Genomic DNA, 14,349 nt, shown 5'->3' on the forward strand with positions numbered 1-14,349 from the left:
AACAAAAAAAAAAAAAAAAAAAAAAAAAAAAAAAAAAAAAAAAAAAGAAAAGAAATGGGGCAAGGGACTTGTAGTGGCCAAAATTACTCTCTCAAGACACCCCAAATTATAAAAAACAATGCCTGCTACTAGTACAAGGAGGTTTTCCCTATTTCCACATCTCCTAGTAAATTACTTTAGAGTTTTAAGGAGGATTCTAGAAGCCTAGTAGGTATTTAGCACATTGTTCCAAATATGTATGAGACTCAATAAATGCTTGGTAATGAAAATGAGGTTTTAACAGCAATACTCAAAGCAATGCCAATGTCGAAATGCAAAAGCATTTTCTGCAAACAAGTACAAAGTACTCAGCCTCCAAAACTGCATTTTCTACAGTGCAAAACAATTTTCTATACTACAGTTTTCATGTTTGATATTCAATTCTGAGAATAGACTGGATTTCCCAGACCAAGGTTAGGGACTAACCATTGAACAAAGACATGTTCTTAATCACACTCGAAGCATAAGTACAGCACAAATAAGCCAAACATATAATATTACCTATTATAAATGATTCACAATACACTGCTTATAGAAAGTATATTTGGACATTTATTTGAGACTGAATTCTGATCTTTATTTCATTGCCAATAAGAAAAATACATAATTGCACACTGGACAAAGGTGGACAGTAAAATCCCACAAGGATATAAAAACAGAGAGCTATGCCAGGTTATCCCAAGTTGGTATAACCAACTAACAATTCCACTTACCTAGGAGGAAGAGTGATGGGCCATAGTATTCTGCATTGCTAATGATGTGTTTCAGGGAGGTAGGCAGAGAACCATCCATCACTAAGAGAAAAGTGAACATTACGGAGAATATGGTCAGTCTGGGAGTAGTGTGAGGAGTGGGAATAATAAATGTTACATATACCATACTGCTGTAAACAAAGTCTGTGTTGATTCCAAGCTAATAGCCGCTACTTGTCTGCTCCTCATATTTTATTATTTATTCTTTGTCCATGCGATAAGATTTCTCACAGTGGGTCAAAAAAGGAAGACATGAGGAAATCAGTCAGTAGGAAGAAAAGAACAAGCCATGGAGAGATGAGTCATGAAAATGGTGGAACACCAGAGTCAAGATCCATGTATTCCTGAGGCCAACATTCCCGGAACTGCTCAGGATTACAAACGACCTTACAATTCCACTTTCAGTCTCTGTGGTCCAGATTCTGCTGGTGTTCCTGGGCTTTTCAAGGCCAGGTGAATAGCTTTTCCTGAGTTCCCAGGCACATGTAACCTTACAACAAACCTACAAATAACATACATGAATTTCTGCTTTTGCACCCAAACAAGTCTAATGAAGTCAATCTGTTTGCTATATTTAACATATACTCTGGGTTTCCTGGATCAGTCCGATTTCATGAATTTGCCTTCATCTTGAAGGGGATTCATTAAAACTACAAAGAAATGTGATTTAACTTAAAACAACACAGACACAGAATCTGAGGGGGTAGTAGGATAAAAGTGAGCACAGACTCAAAATCTAAAAGAAAAAAAAGGGTGAATAATTATATAAATAGCTGAACAATCCTTAGGTCTAGAAAAAGTGACTGACACCAAACCACTAAAAGCTATTCAAAATGGCATGGTCTACTCCTAAGCCTGGCTTGTAAAGAAAGAGTAGATGTCAGAATAATATGAAAAGGACCAATCTTTGAGAGAAGTCAAACATCCTTCAAAAAAGTATCCAGAATCAAATACCATGCCGTATGCCATCCGAGAAAGCAGGGTCTTGAATGGCCTTCTTGAGGAAATTCAACATAGATTTGAGAAGTGCTGCTCGCTGTGGAATACACTGGACTCCTGACAAGGGAGAAAGACAAGATAATTATACTGGGTTCACCATTAAGCCACACAAGCAGGCACACAAAACAAAATGTTAAGAGACCCATATATACTATAGCAAAACTAACAGACATTCAAAGTGAGGTCTCTAGATGTTGGCAAGAATACTTTATTAAGCTTTGAAACTGGAAAAATAAATCATAAATTTATTCATGACCAACATTAAAATTAAAAGCATAAAGTAAAAAAGAAGAATTACAAAGTAAATAGATTCAACTCTCTGAACCTCACTCAGTTCTCATTTCAGATACTGTCTGCTCTCTAACGTGGCTGTTTTGATAATCAATGTATGAACTGTTAAAAAATTATAAAATGCTATAAATTATAAAATGTTAATAAAACAAAACACCAGAATGATGAAGTAACATGCATCGTCATAGGAAGCTAACCTCCAAATATACCACTTAAGTTCCTCCTAAAGCTCTCTTCCTCACTAAATAATTCGGTTACTGTGAAAGACTGTGTATCTATGTGTCTACACACCAGGACGGGGGCCAGGACCAGGACCAGGACCAGGACCAGGGCCAGGGCCGGGGCCGGGGCCAGGGCCAGGGACAGGGACAGGGCCAGGGCCAGAGGAGATGCTAGTGCTACTGCCAGAACTTGATGCTCTTAATTCAACATCCAGCCGGTGCTCCATAGAGATGGATAAGCCTGGACTACTTTCCATAGTCACATCTGCAACTAAAGAACAAGTTATGATAAAGAAACTCAGAACAAAAGGTACCACCAATGAAAAAAAAAGATTTTTCTTTGAGAAAACTTCTTCCGTTAAGATGAGATGAATGATATCAGAATGGAGAAGGATTAGGATACTGAACCCCAAAATTAAAATGTTAAGTTTTCTGCAAATAGAAAGGTGCCTAACATCACTAGTTATTCATGACATGCAAATTAAAAATCCTCTAAAAGTCCTTCAATATTTCTCACCCACCAAATTGGGGGTGGGAAGGGAGTAGTTAAGTAAAACAAGCAGTTTCATATACTTCTGGTAGGTAGTAGATAGATAGGAGGTAAAGCTTTTTAGGAGGGTAATAATATAAAAAGCATTGAACATTAATACTCAATATACTGATCTGGAAGGATAGCTATGATACACTGAATGAACAGCGCAAGTTGAACAGTATGTTTATGATCTCATCTTCCTGTTTTAAAAAACTATATACTTATGTGAACATGTATTTGAATATGCATAAAAAAGCCTGGAAAAAGCCACATCAACTAGTAGCTATGATGGGTGGGTAGGCGATGAGCATTCATTTTTACTTTATACACTTGAATTACCACACCAGTTAGTAGATGTCACATTTTACTCAACACTCGATCTCACCCACGAACTCAAATGCCAGGTTGCCTACAACAGACTAGAAACAAATTGGGTAAAGGGGCTTCTAGGTACAGCAACATGCATAGATAACTGTGCTCAGAAATAAGACAGAAAAAATGGAACAGCAACCTATGGGTATTTCATGTCAAGAATGAAAGCATTATGAATTCTAATACCTTTATTATAAGTATGATAATAGATACATGTAATAAACTGGGTCATCAAGACAAAATTAATTTAGATTCTAAGAAAGCTGTTTTAGGAAACAATTTTTCTTTTCAGTATTATTATGAACAATGTGTTAGGCAAGGGTTGGGGGTAGGGGGAGGTTAAAAAAAAGACACAATGTACCTGAAGATTAAAAATATTTGGTTTTCTATCTTTCTGATTTTATAATTTAAAAGTTGTTCCTTACCCAACAACCTCTTCGCCTCTCCTCTCCTTCTCAAAATAGCCAAATAAAGTTTTAAAAGGTTCCATTTTAGTCTATATTCTGCCTATTCTTACCAAGCACATTAAATGCCTAGGATGTATCAGGCATAGCAGCAGTGAAAAAGACAGTATGCATCCCATGGAGCTCACATTTGTGACGGAATACGAACATAATGAACCAATACATAAGAAGACAAAAATTAAGTAATGAAATAAAATAGATTAACATCATAGAGTGACTAGAGGGGTCCACTACAGCTCTACCATGTGCTTCACCTCCCATCTCTATTCCAAACAACTTGTACCTTCCTTTTGATTATCCTTGTGAAAAACAACTTGCAAATCATTTCTGAAAAAAAAAATATTTTTTTTTGTTGCTGAAAATACTCACTTCAAGTAAGCTGTGTACATTAGAATTTATGAGAAAGAATGAAAATTGGGGTCGAATGATAGGAATATCTCAAACACAAAAATACTGACTTAATAACCATTAATTACCATCCATATCAGTTTCCATTTCTTCTCCTTCTTGTGTAGTACTGGGTCTCTGGATCTTTGGCTTGATCACAAATGGACATTCTTTTCGGCACAAATCTACTTCATGCTACGATCAAGGGAAAAATAATAAGAAAATCCTATATATATTTCAGGGATTAAAAACAATTATAATGGAAGAATGCCACAGGCAGATTACAAAATTGTTTTGTAGAAACAGAAGGATAAGATGGCTCTTTAGGGTTATTAGGACAGTTCAGAGGCTCAGCTCTCACTGAAAATAAAATCTATGCAAAGTGCTCCTTATATAATAATACCTCAAGTCTATAAATGAAGATAGAAAGTCCACTATGCGATTGAAAAGCTGCCATGTCCAGGTTGGTGATGAGGTCGACGACTCTGACGGCTCTGGTGACAAATGTTATTTGGTCCTGTTCATCGCCAAGAAATTTTATGACCTATCAAAGAAAAAGAGGCAAAAACAATTAACTGCAAAGACACAAAGCTGTAAAAATTGTATTCTTTTGTAAACATGCAGTCTGGGACCTCAGGGAGGCAGCACGGTAGAGGGGAACAACCATATGTTTGATTTTTGGTGCTCACCAAATGATAGTTCTATGATTTCTGGGACTCAATGTCTTCTGACATAATGAGGACATCAATTACTTCTTAGGATTAAACAAAATACTTAGGGAGAAAAAAGCTGGTGCCCAGTGCCCAGCATGTAATAAAGACTATTACTATTATAGCGAAATTTACAAAGTATCTTCACATACATTTTCCTCAGGGTCATGCCTAAGGTCATGATAACATGTGGCAATGTCTTGACTAGTACCCAGGGCCTCCTATTACACCATACTGGACCAAGATAAATTCTTAATAATGAAAGTAGCTACTTTTAAAAGTTGTTAATGAGATAACCAGAAGACAAAACTAGAAAAAATAAGTATAATTTTTTCAAGGTGAGCTTTCTTATGTTATCTGCTCTCACCATGAAACATTCCAAACTTGCAACTCTATACCCTCTTAGTTGATCTACCCACGAATGTATTAAATAAAAAAAATAAATAAATAAAAATAAAAATAAAAAAACAGCACCTTCAGTAAGGCTTCCATCATTCCACAGGACACCAAGGCTTCACCACCAGCATCATAGCTGGCCAGATGGTATAAAAAAGAGAAGAGAGCAGTGGCAAACTGGTGAGGGTATGGATCCATGGAAGGATCTACAAGGGAGGTTGGGAGAAGGAGAGAAAGAGCAAGCTCAGAATTTGGTGTTAACCAGGCCGGATGTTAAACAAAGAGTAAAAAGCGAATGGCAGAAGTCCTCTTGTCTAGGATAATCACCACCAAAACTTACCAATCATGGCCTGGATACAGTTCCGCACAAGTACAGGCAAAAATCCATGGTAGGAAGCAGTGCCAGTACAGTCAATAATACTGCTGAGTTTGGGAGTTCTCTCCAAGTGGACAATTGATGTTAATGTTCGTAAAGAAGCAGCTTTAATCTCCTATGAGAATAGAAGGTAAAACACAGAATGTGTCAAATAATAGGTAAATGACTAAATGAAGTTGCTAATATTCCAGACTCTAAAATTTAAGTCATTCTACTGGTAATTGCTTAGAGAGATGGAGGTCTGTTGAGAGCAAGACCAAAAATCCAGCACGTTAATTTTGCAGCTTAAACCCAAAGAGAAAGAAGTAAAAGGGCCAAACTTCCCTTCTGGGGTTCTTTCTACCCCCCTGGGAAAAACCAAAAGGCATATGGGCACAAGCCTAATATACAGAGAAGAATATTAGTAAATACTTACCATAAGCTGCTTATCTGTTATTTGAAGGACATCTACCAATTCCTCTATCAACCCATTATACAAGATACTGTTTGCTGACTCCTGCAAGGCATTGGAATACACTGCAAAAAGAGAAATAAACACTTTAGGCAAGAAGGCAGTGGTCGAGCCACTGCCCACTGATAAACCTTTTGGCATCTACAGGTTCTGGGTAAGGATTCCCTTCTAACTAGCACTGGAGAGCAGAATCATTGAATTCTAGAGGATTGGATCAAACATGGTGATAAGCTCTAAATACCCACTGAATTGACAGATTCCCCTATTAAAGGTATTGGTAGTCTTGAGCAAGGATTTTTGGGGATGGAAATAGGAAAAGAGAATTAAGAGTTAATTTTTCATAGTATCACCTCGTGATATAAACCCACCATGCCTTAGACACAGACTTCCATTTTAGCCTCTTCATGTGTGTCTGCTTTCACTGCAAACACTTTTACAAAGTGCAAAGAACAGAATTTATGGACTATTGTAGACTAAATCAGAAACTTGTGTGACACTGTAGTGACACCTGAGAATGCGTGTAATACTTTCAATGAATTCCACACTGAGGTAACACTGGACATAGTCCCCTGAAGTGCAAATTAATGGAATTTGAGCACATTCATTTAGTTTTCAACAAATATCTCCTGAGCACCTACTAACATGCCAGAGGTTATGCTAGGTATAAGCACAAATACAAGAGCAGGATTTTCACGGGAAGGAAATTATGGTTTAAAAGAGAAGAAAAACAGGTAATAACATAATGGAGGCTGGTAATAACAGCAGTGGTTACCATGTTATACCTTCTATGTGCCTGGTCTTTGCTGGGTTGCTATCCAGGCTTTAATTTAATCCTCAGACCAGCCTATAAAGTAAGTATTGTCCCGGGGCCGGCCCAGTGGCTCACTCGGGAGAGTGCGGTGCTGATAAAGTAAGTATTGTCCCAACATAAAATGAGGAAACTGAGGCTGAGAAGATAAACATGTGGCTAATAATCTTCAGAATTAGGGGAAGAACCCAAGACTGATTCCAAAACTGTATGCTTTCCATTCTACTACCTCATAGTAAAAGAAGTTAAATGCACAGTACTGACTACTTAGTGACTATGTTCTGACTTACTTCAAAATTATATCCCTGAAAAGATGGAAGAAAATGAAGACACAATGGCAAGAGGAATAGAAGGAGCCAGTGGGAGATGACTATATGCACACTTATTTAAAAAAAAAAAAAGACTAAAACCAAGACTAAACCCTCAGGAGTGATGAATAAATACAGTCAACACTGGGAATGCTGGCAATTTTACAATTTAAGTTGCCACCTAGTAACTACAATAAGCCTCATAGCAACAAAGACAGATGAAGTTCAAAAGAAATCGAGTCCAAACTGCATAATTAGGGCCTGTTAATTACAGTATTCTTCTCTTACCTAATATAGATATTGCATGCAATCTGGCCTGAACAGCTTGCAATCGCTTCCTGTGATTAGAAAAGCCATGGGCCAGCCGTATGTGTGTAAATAACAGCATCTGTAAAGAGATAAGACCTGTATTAGAAAATCTATAGAAAAGAAGAGTATTCTTTCTGAGGGCTAACTCTTACCTGCTGGGCTACTTAGTAAAATGGTTATTGTTGCTATTTGCTAAAGTATCAAACAGAAATGGTTCCACCCATTTTGAGGTTAGCTGACAAAATAGGAGAAACAAGAGAGGCTCACAGAATCCTAATACTCTAAGACAAGAACTGTCACTGCACTGAAAGGCAACATCTGGCAAGAGTTCTCATTGTTATTAATCAAATTAACTATTTGATCATTGCCAAAAGGAACAGAAAAAAAGAACACAACTGAACATTTTCTCCTTTGGCATCCAAAATGTTGAGAAAGCTACTACCACTTATTAGATACTCATACTGAGTCAGGCAGTTTACATTTTCCTCAAACTCTCATAAGGACTTAGAAGTTATTAAGTGTTGTCCTCATAAAAGACAAGGAAACTAAAGCCCAGAGAGGCTAACTAACCTGCCCATGGTCTGACTCCAAAGGTGACATTCTTTCTGTCTCCCATCCCAGCACATATCAGTCTGTTTGGTAACGACCAAACTTTCTGGATATTTTTAGGACATATCATACCTGCTTATCCTTAGGAATGCTGTACATTTTGGTAAGAGATTCCATGATTTCAGAAGGGCTTTCTGAAATCTACATTAGGAAAAAAAGTACAGTTAGGAAGAAAAAGTAAACCAAATGTTAAGAAAATAGCCAACAGTCAAAGATTCCTCTTACCTTGTCAAGTTGCTCTATGTGAATGTAATGTAGTGTGTTACTAGTTGTCTGAAATTAAAAAGATAAGAGAGCTGTTAAGAGTCACTGAATAGCCTAGCTTCCCCTGCTGCAGAGCTATAAGAGCCATCTGAAAACCAAGATGTCACCCCTAGGTTGAAGCCTAACTGAATGCTCTTAAAATCAAGGTAACTTTATAGTCCTCCAAATTATCCATTTTATATAGAGAATATTTTAAGGAAAGCTTCTTTGAAACAAGTATCAAACTGTAATGCACATAGCCAGGCATATTTTACATTCTTTTTTGTCCCTTTCTACCACTCTACCAACTTAATCCCCACATCCTCAGTACTCATAGCAAAGACTGGTTCCAGGAAAATGCTTTCTGAATATACATTAGAGTTGTTTTCAAGGCAACATTAATCTAGAAAATTTATTTTTTTTTTATTATTTAATATTGTAAGTAGAAGAAAAAGGATCTTATTCACTAGGCTACTTCTAAACTAAACAATTTTAGTACTCCCTCAAAGAATACAGAATGACCACATAATTTAAGCAGAATCCTATACACAATATATAGAGACTTCTTACAGGCTGGCTTAGGTAGAGAAACCTGAGCCATCCAGACTATTACACCGCATGGTGGAATTCTCAAGTGAGACTGTGAGAAAAAATACAAGTCACAGCAGTGCCCCATAACAGAGTCCTATCTTTTGGCAGCCTCCAACATAAGTAAAGACTCAACCCTATCAGAGCTGGGCATGCACTTATTCCTGAGAAGTTTCTATGTAGGTTTAGCTTGGGAGAGCAGCAATGTAGCTCAAAAGCATGCCTTCATTTAACCAATGAGTTCTACAAAAGTCTACCACAGTTACAGCAGACTGTAGACTCTATCAGAACAAGCCTAAGTGAGACTCACCCTTTTCTCGATTTTGACCTCGGCTCCAGGGTCTGCATAGAATTCAAAGTGTAGTGTAGTTGCACTGGGTGGGTATTTCTGTGTATAAGGCACAAAGAATCAGACACTGAGCTTCAACTAATTATAGGCAAGGCAGGTAAAACCCTCTCCCAATTCTTCCCTCAAATCCTAGCCACTTGTCCAACTCATTGTGGCGGCAGAATGAACAGTCTATTCCGCACCTACAGTACGTTTAACTCCTTGTCTTAGAGCAGGGCTCAGTGGGGATGAGACCTGTTCAAAAGAGAATCAGGAGGATGGAGCCCAGAGCTCCAAAACCTTCCATATTTCTTACTTATAAGTTACCAGTTGCCCATTCTTTCAAAAGATCGATTTTGACTGTGACTGTTCTCAAGGGGGAAAAGGGGGGCAAGTCTGACAAGCAGTAATGAATAAAACTCCAAGAAAGGATAAAGAACAAATATGACAGTCAATAACAGCCTAAAGAATGGAAAAGAACATTCTTATGGAAACATTAGTGTTTATCATCAGTCTTCTGAAATATTTTATTCAAAGTATGCATCATGAACATATTTTCATAATTCTTCAAATACTCTCTTCTACACCATTCTTTATCACTTCTCATGTTTTTCTGAACAGGTAAACACCAAACCAACATAAACCAGATCCTGACAACACACCTTCTTTAATTCCAGAAATGCAACATGGACGAACAACATTAAGATCACAACAGCATGCCCATTAAAATGTCTCCTTGAAAGAAACTACTAGCAGTGGTTGCCTCTGGGGATAGAGAAATTATCATTTTATATATCTTTATACTCTGAATTTTTAATCATCTATGTATTACTCCCTTTTAAAATACACATATTTTTCAAAGTTTCATGACTTGACAAATCTCAATAAATAAAAAGATGTGTGATTTCTTAATACAGTCTGGCACCAATACAGGTAATGGACATCATGCAGGGCTAGTACAGTATATCATACTGTTTTGCCCAAGGAGCAAAGAACAAGCTTGACATGTACTAAGGAGGCTCAGAATTAGCCAACTAAACTTTAAGATAAAAAATTATGTTCTCAGAATTAGAATTCTAAACTCTGAATATCTTTTAAGATTTATGTAATTTTGACTATTAAACAGACAACACTCACTTCCCATATTACCCAATATCTACTTATAAAATACTCAATAAAGTATATACCAGCTAAAAAACCTTGCTCTATTTTGTAGTTTTCTGTGAACATTTGTGTTAAACATTGCAAAGTGACAAGACAAATTGTATATCTGCTGAAAAAATACAGTTGCTTCCAGGCACAACAGAATCACTACTGAAAATCCGAAAGTGCCTTGTGGTTCCACAGCAACATATCAAAGCAGAGGGGAGGATGGCCTGAGCTAATAACCAAAGCATGGGTGAAAGGCAGAGGGGTAAACACGGAAAGCACATAGAACATTCTAAGTTATGAATAACAGTAAAACATCAGAACAGCCATTCCTAAATCATGCCACACTGCCCAGAGTTCTGACAGTTCCAGTGTGAGAATGCAAGCGAATGCACTTTCTGGGACTTAAAAAATCACTTGCAAACTGATTCAACAAATACAGCTTCCTACTTAAGAACTGGGTATGAAATATACTGTGTCTCCAAGATTCTATTATCTACCTGTAGCATGCTGAGGGGCCAAGAACTGCTAGACTGCTTGCTAAGGTATGCTACACCTCAACTGATCTCAGGTTTCTCAAAGGTCCTGATGTAAAGTGGCAGTTTTATATACCATATATTCATTGCAAAGTGAGGCTCAGAAAGAGACTGCAGCCATGCCAAAAGACACCCATCTCCCAAAGAGTTACTTACCACCATATGCAAGTCTCTGCAACATTCAGCAAGTCCAAAGCCATTCTCCTTTCCACCCCAGCTCTTGGAAAAGGAAAAAGACAGTGTTAAGACAGTGCTTATGGTGTCTTATCCATAAAATATTTAAGAGTGTGTGGCAGCTTGGAGTGTTGAGTGGACATCCAACGTGAAGGTCAAACAAAAAGAAGGAGCAAAGAGAAGCAAGAACTTAAGACTTAATGCAAGATGGTCTACCTAAACATGATTTCTTCAATGAGATCAATTCCACTGTTCTGTGAAGATGCTCCTTGGAAGAACACAAGCAACAAGTGCCAACCACTGCATTCCACAAACCTACAGTCATGCTTGCTGACAGATCAGTCATGTCCCACCAGGCCTTGCTTGATGTTCTGTCTACTCACCTTCCTCACTGAGATGGAATCACATGCTTTTCAGTTCCTCTCCTATTGACATGAGCTGAATTGCAAAGCAGAAGATTCTGCTTTGTTTATTACTACTGTACATTGCCACCAAAGTCTAAAAAAATCAACTAGCTCTTGAGGTAATGGAGAGAATGGCTCAACTGGCTTCCAAATCCAAAACTCCAGCCACTTAATCTTGCTTACTAACCAGACTGCATCTCCAACAGCCTTTGAAATATCAATCACTATAGCATTAAGAGAATTATATTTTTAAGTTTAAATATTTCCCAGTCATCCCAGCTACAACCATGAATGTCAACTAATTGCTTCCACTCTTCCCTTAATTTTGTAGGTAACCCAGGTCTGGCATGGTTCAAGCACAAATGCCACTTAAATCTATGTCTTCATTATATTTTCGTCAACTCAGCGAGGGTCTCAATCACCTTGGATCTGGCCTAACATCCACCTGAGTGTTTCCTCTTAGTGAAATGCTGTTATCATGTCACTACCTCCCAATGAAGTCTTAAAAAACCCAAAATAAACAGTGTAAATCACTGAAGCTGTCAGTCATAAAGGTCTATATTACAGAATGCTATTTCTAAACCTGAAAAATAAAAAAACAACAACAACACAATCTGTCTACCCCTTGAGAAATAAGCTTTCTCAAACTACAATTGACTGACTGGCAGCTTTTCTCAATACAAGCAACAAATATGAACCACAGAACATAGAAAATGGTGAGTGATTATTTTATAAACTCTCCAAAGAATGGTACATTACTAGTACCACCCTAGAAGCACAGAAGTCATTTGTTACATATAATGGATACCTTATGGCACTGCTCTAGTGGAAACATGGATGAGAAAGGCTTCCTGGAGAAAGACATGCCTACTACTCCCAGTTGGTTAAAAAGGGACTGTTCTAGGGCCAGCCTGTGGCTCACTCGGGAGTGTGTAGTTCTGATAACACCACCAAGGCCACGGGTTCGGATCTGTATATAGGGATGGCCAGTTTGCTCACTTGGGAGAGTGTGGTGCTGACAACACCAAGTCAAGGGTTAAGATCCCCTTACCGGTCATCTTTTTTTTAAAAAAAAGGACTGTTCTACTGGGAGTGATATCAGCAAAAACGGCAGAGCAGGAAACTCCAAATGTCCATTCCTTCACAAAAGCAATTAATAAACTAGCAAAAACTGTCAGAATCAACTTTATCAGAATTCTGGAAACTAACCAAAAGTTTACAGCAACCAGGCAAATGCTTAATAAAGGAATAACAACAATCACCACTGAATCTCAATGAGAGAGCTTTGTGGCGTTTAACTTATCCTGACTATCCCACACTCCCTAACTCAGCAGTGGCCTTGAAGACAACAGCCCAGAATCTTGGAGTGAGCAGAACAGACATCCTCAAATAATTGTGGTTGTCCGTTTTGGCCTGTCTGGTGGCCTCTTGAAGGACCAGCTCAAAGGGCTTTCCAATATTTTGCCTAATGTGGAACTCTCAAGGGAGTGGGGGGAAATCGGGCACATGTTAAACACATTTCATTGTAAATGAATTAGTACCAGCCTCCTGGGGCAAGGCACACAGTTCTGGCAAATAATAGACAAACTGAAAAGCTTGGGAGAAAAGGCTGGGGTATGAGATCCTTTAAGAATTAATAGTTTTGAAAAACTCTACACATTACTGAGAACTTAAAAGCCACAAGTATGCCCAAGGCTGGTACATTCTTGGAAAAAACCTGAGAAAGTCCTAAGCTCCCACCTCTGATTCATATTCAGGCTCTGCAAAAGGAAGAAGCAAAGGCTAGGGCAGAGCTGTAAACAAGTGTACACCCAATATACACACAGAACCCATCTAGAAAGACTGATTTTTTTATTTTTTATGGTACCAGGCATTTAAGAAAAGAATTTTTAAAAATGGAGAAAAACTAAGAGAGCTAGCAGACAACATTAAGCACACAAATATCTGAATCATGGGTGTACCATAAGGTAAGGAGAAAGGATAAGGCACTGAAAACCTATTCAATGAAATAACAGTAGAAAACTTCCCAGGGAAAGCAGGGACATGGACCTTCAGATCAAGGAGGCTCAAAGATCCCCAAACAGATTCAATCCAAAAAGGTCCTCTGAGACACATTATAGTCAAACTGACAAAACTCAAAGAGAAAATTTTAAAACAGCAGGAGAAAACTGTTAAGTCACCTATAAGGGAGAATCCCTATCAGACTAAGAGCAGACTTCTCAACACTAACTCAACAATCCAGAAGAGACTGGGATGACATATACAAAATACCAAAAGAAAAAAATCCTCCCAGCCAAGAACAGTATACCCAGAAAGGCTATCCTTCAAAAATGAGGAAGAAATAGTGTATTTCTGTGGGAGTCCACCACCATACCACCAGCCCTACAAGAAATCCTCAAGGGAGTCCCCCATCTGAAATCTAAAAAAACAATATTCACTACCATGAATCTACAAAAAAGAACAAAACCCACTGGCAGGACAAAAATGCAAGCAAGAAAGAAGCTACATCGTACAACCTCAAAAAAACCAATGAACAGTGGAGGAGGAAGCAGTAAGGGAAGAATTGGTAAAGGACTACTAGAAATGATTACATTGTATAATGTTGAATATACTAATTATCCTGATTTGAGCATCACATAGTGCACAGTTACTGATATTCAATTCTATACCCCACAGATATATACAATCAACTATGTTTCAATAAAAGAATAATAAAAGACCAAAACCAAAACCAAAAACATGAAAGAAAAACAATAAAAGGGGAAGGAACAAAAGATATTTACCCCCCCCCCAAAAGGCCAGGAATAAGATAATATCTTTCAGTAATAACCCTAAATATAAATGGATTAAACTCCTCACTCAAAATACACAGAATGACTGGATTAAAAAGTCAGACTCAACTA

At 37.8% G+C, this 14,349-nt stretch overlaps 1 protein-coding gene across 3 annotated transcripts in view; it reads right to left on the reverse strand.

The window, feature by feature from the left end:
* HUWE1 (HECT, UBA and WWE domain containing 1, E3 ubiquitin protein ligase) overlaps positions 1-14,349 on the reverse strand; it is a 150,321-nt gene that overhangs the window by 81,160 nt on the left and 54,812 nt on the right. Inside the window, exons 7-19 of one of the 3 annotated variants that reach the window (XM_008584708.1) lie at positions 11,025-11,087; positions 9,166-9,243; positions 8,250-8,297; positions 8,097-8,165; positions 7,395-7,494; positions 5,955-6,055; positions 5,504-5,654; positions 5,242-5,369; positions 4,461-4,601; positions 4,147-4,252; positions 2,373-2,573; positions 1,746-1,847; positions 753-833 (exon numbers count right to left, since the gene is read on the reverse strand). In XM_008584708.1, coding sequence (XP_008582930.1) covers positions 753-833; positions 1,746-1,847; positions 2,373-2,573; positions 4,147-4,252; positions 4,461-4,601; positions 5,242-5,369; positions 5,504-5,654; positions 5,955-6,055; positions 7,395-7,494; positions 8,097-8,165; positions 8,250-8,297; positions 9,166-9,243; positions 11,025-11,087 — 1,369 coding nt within the window. Of the gene's footprint in view, positions 1-752; positions 834-1,745; positions 1,848-2,372; positions 2,574-4,146; positions 4,253-4,460; positions 4,602-5,241; positions 5,370-5,503; positions 5,655-5,954; positions 6,077-7,394; positions 7,495-8,096; positions 8,166-8,249; positions 8,298-9,165; positions 9,244-11,024; positions 11,088-14,349 lie in introns of all 3 variants that reach the window. The other 2 variants (XM_008584707.1, XM_008584709.1) reach the window with 2 other exon arrangements.

The sequence above is a fragment of the Galeopterus variegatus genome, unplaced genomic scaffold (genome assembly GCF_000696425.1).
Source record: "Galeopterus variegatus unplaced genomic scaffold, G_variegatus-3.0.2 Scaffold3342, whole genome shotgun sequence".
Taxonomy (NCBI): Eukaryota; Metazoa; Chordata; class Mammalia; order Dermoptera; family Cynocephalidae; genus Galeopterus; species Galeopterus variegatus.